The sequence below is a fragment of the Grampus griseus genome, assembly GCF_964374135.1.
Source record: "Grampus griseus genome assembly, chromosome: 1".
NCBI classification, from domain to species: Eukaryota; Metazoa; Chordata; class Mammalia; order Artiodactyla; family Delphinidae; genus Grampus; species Grampus griseus.
The window spans coordinates 102,241,194-102,255,353 of record NC_139017.1 but is presented as its reverse complement, the minus strand read 5'-3'; the positions used below and the strand labels follow the sequence as shown (position 1 = coordinate 102,255,353).

The 14,160-nt window shown below is 35.6% G+C and overlaps 1 protein-coding gene across 2 annotated transcripts in view; it reads right to left on the bottom strand.

The window, feature by feature from the left end:
• Nucleotides 1–433: 433 nt before the first annotated feature.
• The window catches only part of EVI5 (ecotropic viral integration site 5), a gene marked incomplete at its 5' end in the record, with an annotated part of 150,078 nt that continues 136,351 nt past the window's right edge, over nucleotides 434–14,160 (bottom strand). For both annotated transcript variants that reach the window (XM_082661816.1, XM_082661817.1), the window contains one exon: nucleotides 434–795. In XM_082661816.1, the coding sequence (XP_082517942.1) occupies nucleotides 484–795 (312 nt within the window). In that variant the 3' untranslated portion in view covers nucleotides 434–483. The remainder of the gene's footprint in view (nucleotides 796–14,160) is intronic.

Genomic DNA, 14,160 nt, shown 5'->3' with positions numbered 1-14,160 from the left:
CAGTAATTTTAGTTGAAAAAAAAATTCCCCAAACACAAAAAAACCAAGATAAATCAGATGTATGTCTCGGTCAAATGTGTGTAGACAGCCACCCTGAAAAGAAACTGATAAACATAAATATACAATTTGTTCACTGAGCATAAAGTATTGCACAAGAACAGTTTTGTCTGAAGAAAATTCAATTTTCCACAGTTCTGAACTTCAAAATCGTTCCCACATATAGATATAATTGCATTTTCTAAACAAGAAACATTAATATTTAGTAATACTGCTAGAACCTTATTTTTCCCATTAACCATATTCCACTCTACTTTATAGCAATGGTAAGTCAGTGGTGAAGATTTGGCAAAGATAAAAAGGCAGTTAAGATTGTAAAATATATATATTTATATATATATACATATGAAACAGATATGTTCCAAAAACCCTTAGTCATGATAACTGATCCCTTAAAAAAATCCACAGTCTAGGTCACAGTGATGGTCAGACAGTGGTTGAGTACGACTCGCTTCTCAGGGGCCGCTCCTTTTGAACCACTTCACTGCTCTCTCTGGTCTTCAGCGCACTGTCTTCTGCTTCGCTTTCACTACCATCTGCCACAGTAGGGTCCAAAGGCATCAGGCCAGATTTTCTGTGCAAAGGAAAACCAATGCCACTTTCCTGTAAGGAATTACCTATGAACTCTTCATCAGAGGAATGGAATGATTCATCATCTCCTATTAAATGGCTGACGATGTGGATTCCATCAAAAGGGGGTTGGCCGGAGAAGCCCCTCTGGCCTTTTAGGCACCTGAGCTGTTGAAACAAAATCCAAGTTAATATACTCAACTTGGGGAAATATACACACTCCAAGAAAGCAAACATTTCATGTTTAAGTAAGAAGATACCCTGATCTTTTTCCATTTATGGATATAAATAGTAACTACCAATTTTTTAGTGACTCTCACGTGTTACGCAATGAGCAGATAACTTATTTTAATTGAATCACCACAACAGTCCTGTGTGGTTGATTTTATTACCTTCATTTTAGACATTAGGAAATAGAGACTCAGGTAGTGTAGCTTGCTGAGGACACATAGCTAATACCCAAGTTTAGATTCAAATGGAACCTTTCTTATACTAGAGATAACATGAACTCCATGTGCCCATCACTTAATTTCAACATCTAACACATCATGGACAATCTTGTTACAATATGCCTCTCTTGTTCCTGGATTATTTTGAGGTAAATCCCAGCCATCCTATCAGTTCACCTGCAAATATTTCAATGTACATCTGTAGAAGATATGGACTTAATAAAGACAATACTCTGAACTATCACACACACTGTCTTAGAGCATGTCTCCATAATTTTGTGAATGATGATAATGGTTTACAAATCAATAAAATTTGCTAGGAGTCTCCATCCTGTTATAATATCCTAAACACCACCATACCACTATCACTCAATTAGGGCAGAAATGCTTCTTCCCACTATTGATATGTCCTTCTGTGTAGAGGGAAGGCCAGTGATGTATAACATTTTTGCCTTCTCTCCCCTATTCCTCCCAGGGAGAAGGAGTGACTTCTTTCACCAGGGGTAGGGAAGAGGAATGGCACATATTGCTCAGCTCTTTTCCCTCTCTTTCCATCTTTGGGAACCAGGTTCTGTTTCTCTATCCCTGGAATTTTATAGGGCCATACCCTTGTGTGGGAAGGGCTATGCAGATCAAATGCCACCTATTACTCGGGGGGGGGGGCAAGTCTGACAAATTCTAGAGTTCAGTATTGAAAAACCCATTGTTGCACACATCAAAACCACATTCTCCCAAACCAGTTTTATCAGTATTAAGGGTGATTTCTTTTCATCATCTGCCACTTCTTTGCCTAAATTCCCACAAATTCCCAAACCCACCACCATAGATACTACCACATCCACTATCATATAATTAAGACATCAGCTTCTCCTCAAGGGCTTATGTTTTAAATATAAAATTTAATTTTGATATTATCACCTGTTTATCTCATACACCATGAATTTTCTCCTACGACAAAGTAGAAGAGTTAAAAAAAATCCAAAACAATAAAAACCATTAACTATCAAAATCTACCTTTATTATCAAGAATTTGCTAAAAATATACTCCATGTCTCTTGTCCTTATCATTACTATCAACCTGCAATTTTGTTTCTCCAGGACAAATTCCTGGTCACTATCTTTCGAATCTTGAGATAAAGACAATGTGAAATATTCAGGAAATATTACATACACTTTCAAAACTAACGGTTCTGAGAGTAAAGACATTACAGCTTTGCCATAACACCTCCTAGCTTTCCTGACAGACTTCCAGGAAGAAGTGAAGAAACCCTAGTACTTCCCTGTTGGTATGTGACAATGGGAAACAAGAGGGATGCTGGGACTCAACACAATGATGTCTGCCTCAGGTAAACCTTCAGCCATTAAGAAATTCCTGTGCCCTAGGCTAAGAGAACATCATAGTGAGGTACAATGTAATTTAAGTAAAACCTTCCTCTTTGGCATAGCAGAAGGGATATAAACTTGGATATAAACTTGGAGTTGAATCTTTAGGGAAAGGGCACAGAGCACCACAAAGACCTCTCCGTGGTTGTGATACACACTGCATTACTACAACTGCCACACTCTGATGCAACATCCTATCACCATATTGCAACACATGATTTATAGCTCCAAGTGCAAAATTAAGTCAGTTGATGTCTTCCTTTTTCTTGTCCCCAAACCCTTTTTGAAGAAATAATATAGAGCACGTGTCTTCCTTCTTCCTGGCTATAAAGGAGGAGTATGGCGGAGGAACCACAACTTCCCAATTGTTTGGAAAGCTATGCTTTTCTTTGCTCTACCAAAATTTATTGCAATTAAAGCACTGTACCCTCATAACAAATGTAATAATCGACCTCAAATATTATATAAAGTGGACTACAGATTGAAGGGTCATTTATTCAATGTCAAAGGAGATGCAATTATTGCTTCTTTGAGAACTGCTAATGTAGAACAGCGAAGACATTGAGAAATTTTTTGGTGGAAAGAAGAAAACTGTGAAGGTAAGGGACGGTAAAACTGAAGCTATATCCTAGTTATCCCCTGGACCTAGGAGTGTGCATACTGGTTCTGAAAGGGAAGAGGCCTGTGGTAGGCCCTGAAGGTAGACATCTGGGCAAGGAATTCCAGGGTACTGAGTATGTAGAGTATGGTCTCAGAGGGGTTAGACTTCAGGTGCGGATGTCCTCTGGGAGGGCATCCTGTGAAAAGGGGTTTGGCTGGGAGAGGACCAGAGCTGGGCCCTCTGAAGTGCTGTCTTGGTTGCCTGCATCTAAGAGCTGTACTGCTTACCCTTATTACTAGACTCTTGGGAATTAATTATATTTAAACAACAACAGAGACTTCCCTGGTGGTCCAGTGGTTAAGACGCTGTGCTTCCACCGCAGGGGGCATGGGTTTGATCCCTGGTCGGGGGAACTAGGATCCCGCATGCCGCATGGTGTGGCCAAATAAAAAGAAAGAAAGAAAAAAGAAAGAAAACAACAACAACAAAAAGCAGACAAGTAACCTTCTTAACCCAACCCCCCTAGAAAAACTTTCAGGGATATTACCAATAACAAACTTAGATTAGCATATCTCAAAACATGGCCCACTGATCATTAGCATTAGGATAACCAAGTATGCCTATTAAAAATGTAGAATCGCTCCCCAGATTTAAGGATCCCAAGTATGGAGAGTAAAACCCCAGAAACTATATTTTTTACAAGCATCTCAGGAGATTTTGATGTATTCAGAGAATCACTGTGGCAGATCCTATGTTCAAACCAAATGGGGCTGACTCAGAAAGGAGTTGATTTACCTGAAATGCAACTATCAATTATGCAGGACAAAAGTGCTCCTGAACTATGAACATCTACCTGTTTGTGTCTGGTATACACAAATGGACACCATCTTTCAGTAGTACAACCAAGCTGTTCTGGGCCAATTCTACTATCTGGTGGTTGAAACAAGGAGTGGTCTGTTGAAACCTCTTTTCCTGAAACTTTCTTCTGGTCTAAGGGTAGAGTCTACGAATGTATATGTTCAAAAAAGCTGAGTAATTTTGATATACATCCTAGGATAAGGACCACTCTTTAGGCAATTTTTTTTGTTTGGTTTTGTTTGACATCTTTTTTGGGTCAATCACAGGATAAAGAATCTGACAAAAGCTACTGCCTTTTGTCTTGAAAAGTATACATACATACTAGATGGAGCATACCCTTTTGAGGCCCACTGTCTTTCTAATTTTAGGTTAAAGACTATAGGAATATCTTCGTGACACTGGGAACAGCAATGACAAAAACTTCAATTGTGAAATACACTCATATCGTGGAAAAGAAAAAAATGTATTATTTTTCTGGGTGAAATTAGACATAGGTTTTAAAGTCAATGAATGTGCCTAGAAGTACTTTTGAGATTCACCAAGGAAAAATAGGCACCAGGAGTCTCTAAATTGTATGTAAAGGGATTCAGGAATCTCTGGATTCCCCAAAGAAAAATCTCAGCAGGATCATCCTACAACGACGGTCATAGTCAATGAATCCTACCCAGGCATTCAGAACTTCCTGTCAGATTTTTAAGTTCTTTAGTCTTTTTTATTTTTTTTATTTTTGGCTGCGTTGGGTCTTCGTTGCTGCGCGCTGGCTTTCTCTAGCTGTGGTGAGTGGGGGCTACTCTTTGTTGTGGTGCGCAGACTTCTCATTTCAGTGGCTTCTCTTGTTGCGGAGCATGGGCTCCAGGCACGCGGGCTCAGTAGTTTTGGCCCATGGGCTCTAGAGCACAGGCTCAGTAGTCGTGGCACACGGGCTTAGTTGCTCCGCGGCACGTGGAATCTTCCCGGGCCAGGGCTCGAACCCGTGTACCCTGCATTGGCAGGCAGATTCTTAACCACTGCGCCACCAGGGAAGTCCTTAAGTTCTTTAGTCTTAAAGTTTGCGTAGAGAGTAAAGTATTATCAGACATTTGAGGAAAGCATCTAAGAGAAACCAAAAAAAAGAAACTAGAAGTTAACAGGCTATCTGTGGAGAAGAAAACTTGATGCTGCATACATGTAAAAAAAAAAAGTGATATTCTAAAAAAGGGTCTTAGACATAAATTTCTCTGACCTGAAAGACATGTGCTTTGAAATTGAAAAAGCTGTCAAGTGCCCAGGACAATGGATAAAAGTAGACCTATACTACAGTACATCACAATAAAATTTCAGGACACTGGGAACAAAGAAAAGACAAAGTATCCAGCCTAAAACAACAAGTTTTACATAAAAGATTAAGAATCAGAATGGTATCAGACAATCACAGCAATGCCTCCAAAATTCTGAGAAAAACATTTCTAACCTATATTTTAAAAAGTTGTAATTACCTTAAAAATTTTTTTTATACCCATACAAACTATCAATTAAATGTGAGACTAAAATATGAGTTAAAAGCTTAAAGGACTTGAACCGGAATCAGATAAATTCTTTTTATAGTTTATCTTCCATCGTTTTTCTCCCCCTGCCCCACACCGAAAGGTAGGTGATATGCTCCACCAAAATGAAGTACACCAAGAAAGACATCCTTTTGTTTTTGATCCAGGAAAAAGGAAGTCTAATACAAAAGTGAGGCAAAAGGAATTCCTACAATAATAAAAAAAGCTCCCAAGATGACATCTATGCAGGCCTCCAGGCAGTCAGACCTCTTTGAAAAAGAACAGCAGGCCAGAGGAAAGATTTCTTCAAGAAGGTGAAATTAGTAGTACACGTAAATTGTTTGAAAAGAAAAGATTAACACATAACAGGAGATTTACACTGTATTAGAGGAGAGTTATGCATAAGAGACCACACCAAGAAAACGAAAAAACTAAGACAATCATTTGAATAAATGTACGCAGATAAAATGATCACAATAAGACACTATTTCCATACAATTGAATGCTATTTGGCAATAAAAGGGAATGAAGTAGTGATATATGAATGAACCTCAAAAACATTAAGCTGAGTCAAAGAAGCCAAATATAAAAGACAACATATTGCATGATTCCATTTATATGAAATGTCCAGAACAGGCAAGTCCACAGAGACAGAAAGTAGATTAGTGGCTGCCTGCGACTAGGGAAGTGGGGGGAGGACAAACGGAATGGCTGAAAATGGACATGAGGTTTCTTTCTGGGGTGATAGAAATATTCCAAAATTAGATTGTGGTTATGGTCACACAACTCTATAAATATACTAAAAGCTACTGAATTTTACACTTAAAATGGAAGAACTTTATGATATGTAAATTATATCTCAATAAACCTGTTTAAAATAACTAGAGCCAGAAAAACAAACTCTCCCCAAAACATTATTTTTCAAACTTCCCTGATAAGACCATCTTGGAAATTTGTTAAAAATAAGATTTTCCAGGCCTGTCTTTGGTCTACACTCTAGAGGAGAGGCCTCTAGGGAAACTACTCAGGAGCTTTAACACACACACACACACACACACACACACACACACACACACGAAATGTACCTTTCTTAGGAGTGGACCCCTTCCAAATCTTTGAGTAGGGTCCTGGTTTCTCTCCAAATGACTGAGTCTGTACCAGTAATTCTTTCTGGTTAGAAAGTATCGCATGGTGTCACACACATTGGAAAGGTCCCTTTAAAGAGATGAAGCGTGTACTAAAAGTATGGAGGCAAGAGAGAGGTCTGAAGAACTGTTAAACAGTTTAATATTAGGCTGCTAGGGGTGTTGGGCAGTGCAAATTGCTAAGTCAAAGAAGTCAATCTGAAAAGGCTAAATACTGTATGATTCCACCCATATAACATTTTGGAAAAGGCAAAATGATGGAGACAGTAAGTAGACCAGTGGTTGCTAGAGGTTCAAAGAGAGAGAAGGAAGAATAAATAGGTAGAGCACAAGAGATTGTCTGGCAGTGCAACGCTTCTGTATGATACTGTAATGGTAGATACAAGTCATCATACATTTGTAAAAACCCACAGAACGTATTGTACAACACAAAGAGTGCATCCTAAAGTAAATAAGGACTTTGGTTAATAATATATCATATATCAGCTTACGTATGACACTAACACAAGATGTGCATAGGGAAAACTGTGGAAAGGCATTGAGGGGGTGTACCTCTGCATTTTCTGATCAATTTTTCTGTAAGTCTAAGACTGTTCCCCAAAATAAATCTATCAATTAAAAAAAATGAGATGTTCTGTGGTATTCTTCTATGACCACAATGCTATAATATCAAAACTGCTTGAGAAAATTTTGAGAGTATGTTTGTTTCAAGGTAATGTTTAGGCTCGTGTTCTTCAAAAAGATAAAACACAGTAAAAAGCACACAAATTTTAAGTGTACAGGTTGATAAACTTTTACTTATGTATATGCCCATGTAACTACCATCTGGATCAAGATACAGAATGCTTCCAACACCCCAGGAGGCTTCCTTGTATCCCTTCTTCTCTGAGTGATAACCCTGCATTCCCTCAAAGGTAGCCACTACTCTGACATCTATCACCATAAAATAGTATTGCCTGTTCTCAGACTTAATATAAAGAAACATGTGGTATGTACTCATTTGTGTCTGGCCCCTGTTACTCGACATTATGTTTGTGAGATTCATCTACGTTGGCATGTATAGCAGTTGTTCACGCTTTTTCAGTGCCATGTTGTATTCCACTATGTGAACATATCAAAATTTAACTATCCATTATAATGTTAAAGGCTTTCTGGGTTGTCTCCAGCCTACTGCATATAAGGCTGCTAGAAACATTCTTAAATATGTTTTTTTGGTGAATATAAGCACTCATTTCTCTTGAATATAATTGCTGGGTCATTGTGTTAAGCTCTAGTAAATTGCCAAGCCATTTTCCAAAGTGCTGTAACATAAGCTCTTTAATTTTTGCAAGAAAACTTTTGCCTTACCTTCTGCCAGGTTGGTCGTTAAAGCAAATTAATGGTCCCTTAACGGATCACGCTGATTAAATTCATTCCAGGTTCTTATTAGAAAATACAACATTGAATTTTCAGCTGTCCAATCACATTAGCGAAGACATGGAATGTAAACTGGTGGTAGAAGTAAACTGGTGGTAGAAGTGTAAATCGGTAAAAGCACTTTTGAAAATGGTTTGGCAGTATTTACTAAAGTTGACCATCTATCTACATACCCTACACCTAAAATAATCACAGATTACAGTTTGCTTGGGACAAACTATTTTCATTCTCAAAAGTGGCCTGGTTTGAACGATAAATAATAAGTCACCCAGCAATTCCATTCTTAAGTATATGAACAATAGAAATAAATATAATACACTAAAAAAATTTATAACAGGGTTCATAGCAATTTTATTCATAATAACCCCAAATGGAAATAACAGTAGAATGAGTAAATAAGTTATGGTATAGTCATATAATTGACACAATAGAGTGACAAAAATGAGTGAACAATTACTGCTACATGGAACAACATAAATCTCACAGTACTGAGCAAAGGAAGCCAAACACAAAATAATCCATTCTGTATGATTTCATTAGTATAAGGTTAAAAACTAGGCAGTGAGTGGAAGAGTGACAAGGAGACTTTTGAAATGCTGGCAAGGTTCTAGTTCTTGACCTTGGTGGAAGGTTAAATGGGCATGTTCATTTTTGTGATAATTCATCAAGCTGGACACTTAGGATTTATGCATTTTTCTGTATATATCTTACACTTAAATTAAAATGTCTATTATTAAATAAAAGTCCAAGAACTAATTATTTTAACTGTTAGATTGAATCATATGATATTGCCATTTTTGTAAGTGAAAGTCAAGTATCAGCAATTTCATTTGGCTTAATTAACCTAATTTTTGGTTATTTTTGTATTATATATATTCATACAAACTGCCTCAAAATCTTTAGGGAACAAGGAGGGGTATAAATCTAAAAAGAAACATTATCCACCATGCATATTAAGTTTCTTAGTTTCAATTATTTGTTTAGTTGTATCCCAAGACTAGGTGATCAATAAAGCCTCAAATATGCTTCCAAATTTATCTGTAGCTTGACCATTTTGATAATAAATTAGTTACATTCACCAGAACAAAACCCCCAAATAATCCTATAACAAAAAAATCAAAATTGCTTCTTTTATTTTTGAAAGTATTTTGTTTGTTTTCCAGTATTATTTTGATATTAATACTTTAAAATATTAGCATTTTTACAAACCATTTTTATAACTTTTATAACATTTTAAATAAATCAACAGGCATAAATATATTCACACATACCTTAATATTGTAGTGATTCACACACACATGTATATTTGACTTTTTATTATTATTACTATTATTATTATTATTATTATTATTATTGGCCGTGCTGCACAGGCATGACGGATCTTAGTTCCCTGACCAGGAATCCAACCCGCACCCCCTCTAGTAGAAGCATGGAGTCTTTACCACTGGGCCGCCAGGGAAGTCCCTGAGTTTATATTAATAGATATGTTTTTTCCAAATGATATGATTTAACACTGGAATTAAATATTTAAAATCAGTACTGTCTGGAAAAATATGGAATGGTTGGTTGCTGTACATATATTTTACCTCTTGTTAGCGCCTGATGATGGGGATTATTTCTTAATCATTTTTGTATCCTAGAACTTAGCATTTTTACTTGACCAGAGTAGGCACCTAAGAATGTTGAAGAACTACACTGAAAAGACAGCAGGATTCTTGAAAAAACCCTGGGGTACTGATTATTCATCCTGTCCTTTTAAATGCTGAATGAGAATACTAATAAGCAGACAGATGAAAGTGCTAATATACAAAATCCAAATAATGTACTGTTTCTTACCTGATGTGGATTGCTTCATCATGTTATGCATTAAGAGACAGAGTAAAAAAAAAGTAAAAACATGTAGAATTTATTTAAATAATACTTAAGACATTCTGATATACTCATTACAACTTAAAAAGTTAACAAAATCTTAACCTCTCACTATCAACAAAGAGTTTGGACTTAAGGATTTCTCTGCATGTATTAAGCAATGCTGACCTAAGAAAGCATTTAGTAATTAGAAAAGGAAAGTGATAAGCTAAGATATTATACAACTTATAAAGAATAAAGCACAAAATGCACTATAGGTAATAAGAAAACAGGAAACTGTCATGTTCATAGTCTGATGAACGTAGGTTTTGACAGGAAACAGCAGAGTTTCTAACTGTATGACAGTAAAAGTACAAACACTAAAAAAGAGTATTAAAAACTATTACAGTTGTTTCACAGAAAAAATTATATTAAAATTTTAAAGCAAGGAAAACCTGCAGGGGTGAATATTCTGAAGCCCCAAGGGACTTCATAATCATTAAGGATATAGAAGTATTTTCTGTAATATTTCCTTAGTCTACTTCATTCGCTAAACAACTAAAGGTTAAGATAGAAGTCTCTTTCGTAAAACAGAGGAGTGTGATAGTTTTAGAGACATACAGCTTTTAAATATAACTTCTTAATAAATAACAGGAAAATCTGTCCTAAGAAAACTTGATCATTTGGGCTAGTGACCATGTAAACAGAGGACACAACATGTTCTCTATGTGTTTGCTTTCTTTCTGCACATTATAGAACAGTGGTAACTTGAAAAATGTTAGAGTTGATTTTATAGTTGATTTTAAAGAGACACAACAGGTTATTCTCCCTCCATTTTCAACATGTAGAGGTAACAGAATTAATAATGAACACTTATATTTATATGATGCTTTACAGTTAAAACTGCTTCCATGTGTATTATTTCAAGTTAAAAATTTTTCCCAGTGTGTATGCTTGGAAGTTGAATTGTGCAGGCAACTACTACTTTCTGAGATTCAGAAGAATAATAAGAAGGACTGCACTGAGTATTTTGAAAGACAATCAATCCACAACAAAGTGGAAAAAAGTCATCCACACACCAAAAAAACCCCTAACCAAATGAACTTTGATCGCTACTAGACAGGGTTTAAACCATTGAAGTGAGTCATGTGATACCAAGTGAACTGCAAAACAGTTGCAGTAAGTTTCCAAGACTGAGTCATATCAGATTATAAAAGCTCCTATTTGTACATTTGGGTTTGTATAATCAATCTTTGTAAAACACAGAGCTATAGCTTTTAAAGCTAAACGTAACATTTCTATAAGTGATGTATTTTATATATATATATATATATATATATATATATATAGGCAGATGTACATAAAGTCCAATAACATAGATTTGTGCTTCTAAGTTATAAAGGCTTTACTCTTTTTTCCCAAAGTTTAATCAGTGATTTTGTTGGATTCCTTACAGAATAATTTTAATAGTTTTCCTTACTTTCAAAATTTAAAATAAATGTCAATGGGAAATAATACACTACATTTATTCTCAATTATACACACAACAAAGATTAAAAGTAGCGATAATGTGCCCGTCTGGGTAGCTCAGCTGGTGCTGGGGACGGAGGTCGGCTCCCACCCTCTGCCCGCGAGCTCGGGCACAGCGGGCAGCCCGCCCGGCCTCCCACGGGCTGAGGGGGTGACACTCCCAGCTTTAGGTCCAGAAGAGAGTGGCATTCAGAACACAGGTCACTCGTTCAGACAACAGAGCTAGTGTAGACCAAGTCCTAAGTGTGACAGGGAATGACCTAGGAAACTTTGGGTTTTTGAAGTCAATTCTTAATGTTCTATATTGTTAATATCTTGAAAATTTGTTAAATGTTGAAAGCCTCATTACTATTTTCAGATCCTTTCAATAAACAGGCTTGTTTAAAAACAAAAACACCCAAAAAACTAGCGATAAACATAAACAGCCAAAATTCAGTAATTACCTACAGTAATTAAAAATCAGATTAAGTTTAAAAATTCAAGAATTTTATTGAAATAATATAAAATAGACAATGCTGAAAATGTATTTGGTTTTAATATATGTAAATCATTTTTTAAAAACTGATAAAACACTTAAAATTTTAAAAATATATAGATTCTATGTTAAATGTATAAAATGCAATAGTTAAAACCTACATTATTAGAAGCAAAGAAAAAAAGTACATACCCACATTAATAAGTGAAAAAGGAGAAAAGTAAGGTTTGGAACTGAAGAAATTTATACTGTGCATTTGTTACCAGAGAAGGAGAGAGGGGGAAGAAATAAAAGTCATTTACAAAGAACTCTTAATCTTTCTGTAGCACATACTTAGATTTATCCAGTACACTTGGGCAAACAAAATGAAACTGCCATTGCCCTCTTCCTGGCAGCTGACACATCTTGATAAAATTGAAACCATTAACATTATTTAGAAGGTACTCTAATGTCAATGGTGATGAGGTTAGGAATATATGAGGTTCTATGTAAATTTATGACCAATTACAGGAAATAAATCACTTCACACTTGTTTCACTCTGAACTTTTAAAGCTACATCAAAGTACCACGTACATTTCATATGATTTAACCTTTAGCTGGAGCACTGAAAAAAATTCAAACCTTTAGCAAAACATCCTCATAAAAACGAAGCATTTCTTTTCTATCTGGATTGAATTCTTAAGAGGAATTATTCTTCTCTAAAACTAAATCATGGGTTTTATCAGTCCATCCAATCAGCCAAATTTTGAATCATTTATCTGATAAGGGATTAGTGTCTAGAATATATAAAGAATTCTTACAACTCAATTATAAAAAGACTACCCAGTTTGAACTGGGCAAAGGGTCTGAGTAGATATTTCTCTAAAGAAGATATAAATGGCCAATAAACATAGGGAAAGACGCTCAATGTCATAAACCATCAGGAGAATACAAATCAAAACCAAAATGATATGACATTTACACTTACTAGGATAGCTATAAAAAAAGAGAGAGAATAACAAGTATTGGCAAAGATGTGAAGAAACTAGAACCCTCATAAACAGCCAGCGGGAATATACAATGGTACAGCTTCTTTGGAAAACAGTATGGCAGTTCCTCAAATGGTTAAGCATAGAGTTACCACATGACCCAGCAATTTCATTACTAAGTATACATTCAATACAAATGAAAATATGCTCACAAAGAAACCTGTACATAAATGCTTGCAGCAGCATTATTTATAATAGCCCCAAAGTGGGAACAACCCAAATGTCCATCAACTGATGCACAGATATAAATTATGGTATATCCATATGAAGGAATATTATTAGGCAATAAGAAGGAATGAAGTACTGATACATGCTACTGTTTACATGGATGAACTTTGAAAACATTATGCTAAGTACCAGAAACCAGTCACAGATGACCACATATTGTATAATTCCATTAAATGAAATGTCCAGAATAGGGAAATCAATAGGGACAGAAGGTAGATTAGTGTTTGCCTAGAGCTGGGGGACAGGAACTTGGGGGAAATGAGGAGTGACTGCTAATGGGAATGTGATTAATTTTTGAGTGATAAAAATGTTCTGAAATTTATTGTGGTGATGACTGCACAACTGTGAATATATAAAAAACTACTGGATTGCACATTTTAAATGGGTGAACTGTACTGTATGTGAATTAAAGCTCAAAAAAGCTGTTATATATATATAAATGTATTAAATATCTACATCTATATATATATTTACATATATATCAGACAGCCATTTTGTGGATATGTTTTCAACGGAGATATTGCCAGACTGAAAAGAAATAATTTTCTATTTAGGAAATGCAGAAATTTTAATTGATTAAAAAAATTCACCAACAATATTAACCTTTAACATCTAGTTTTTTCTCAACAGAAAAAGAAATGATGGCTACCTTCTACAGTTTCATTTTAAACAGGCAGAAAATATTTGCAATAAAATGTTTACTCCTTTAGACTGAAGTTAAAGGAGATGAATGCATTTATAGTTATTTACTTTCTTCAGAAACTAAAACTCCTGATGGAAAAATAATTTTAAATATATACTATATATATATATATATATATATATATATATATATATATATATATGGCTACACACCCACACTATTTTATCACTGAACACAAAATAAGCTTTCAAACAGACAAGGTTAGTATCCCTTTCTTCCTCATTCGGAGGTGCTCACAGGCTGCTTAGTTAAGATTGGGTACTTGCAAACCACATGACCTCACGAATGCTATCTTATCATATCACAGGTTCCTCACACTGACCACAACAACTTAAATCAGACAGG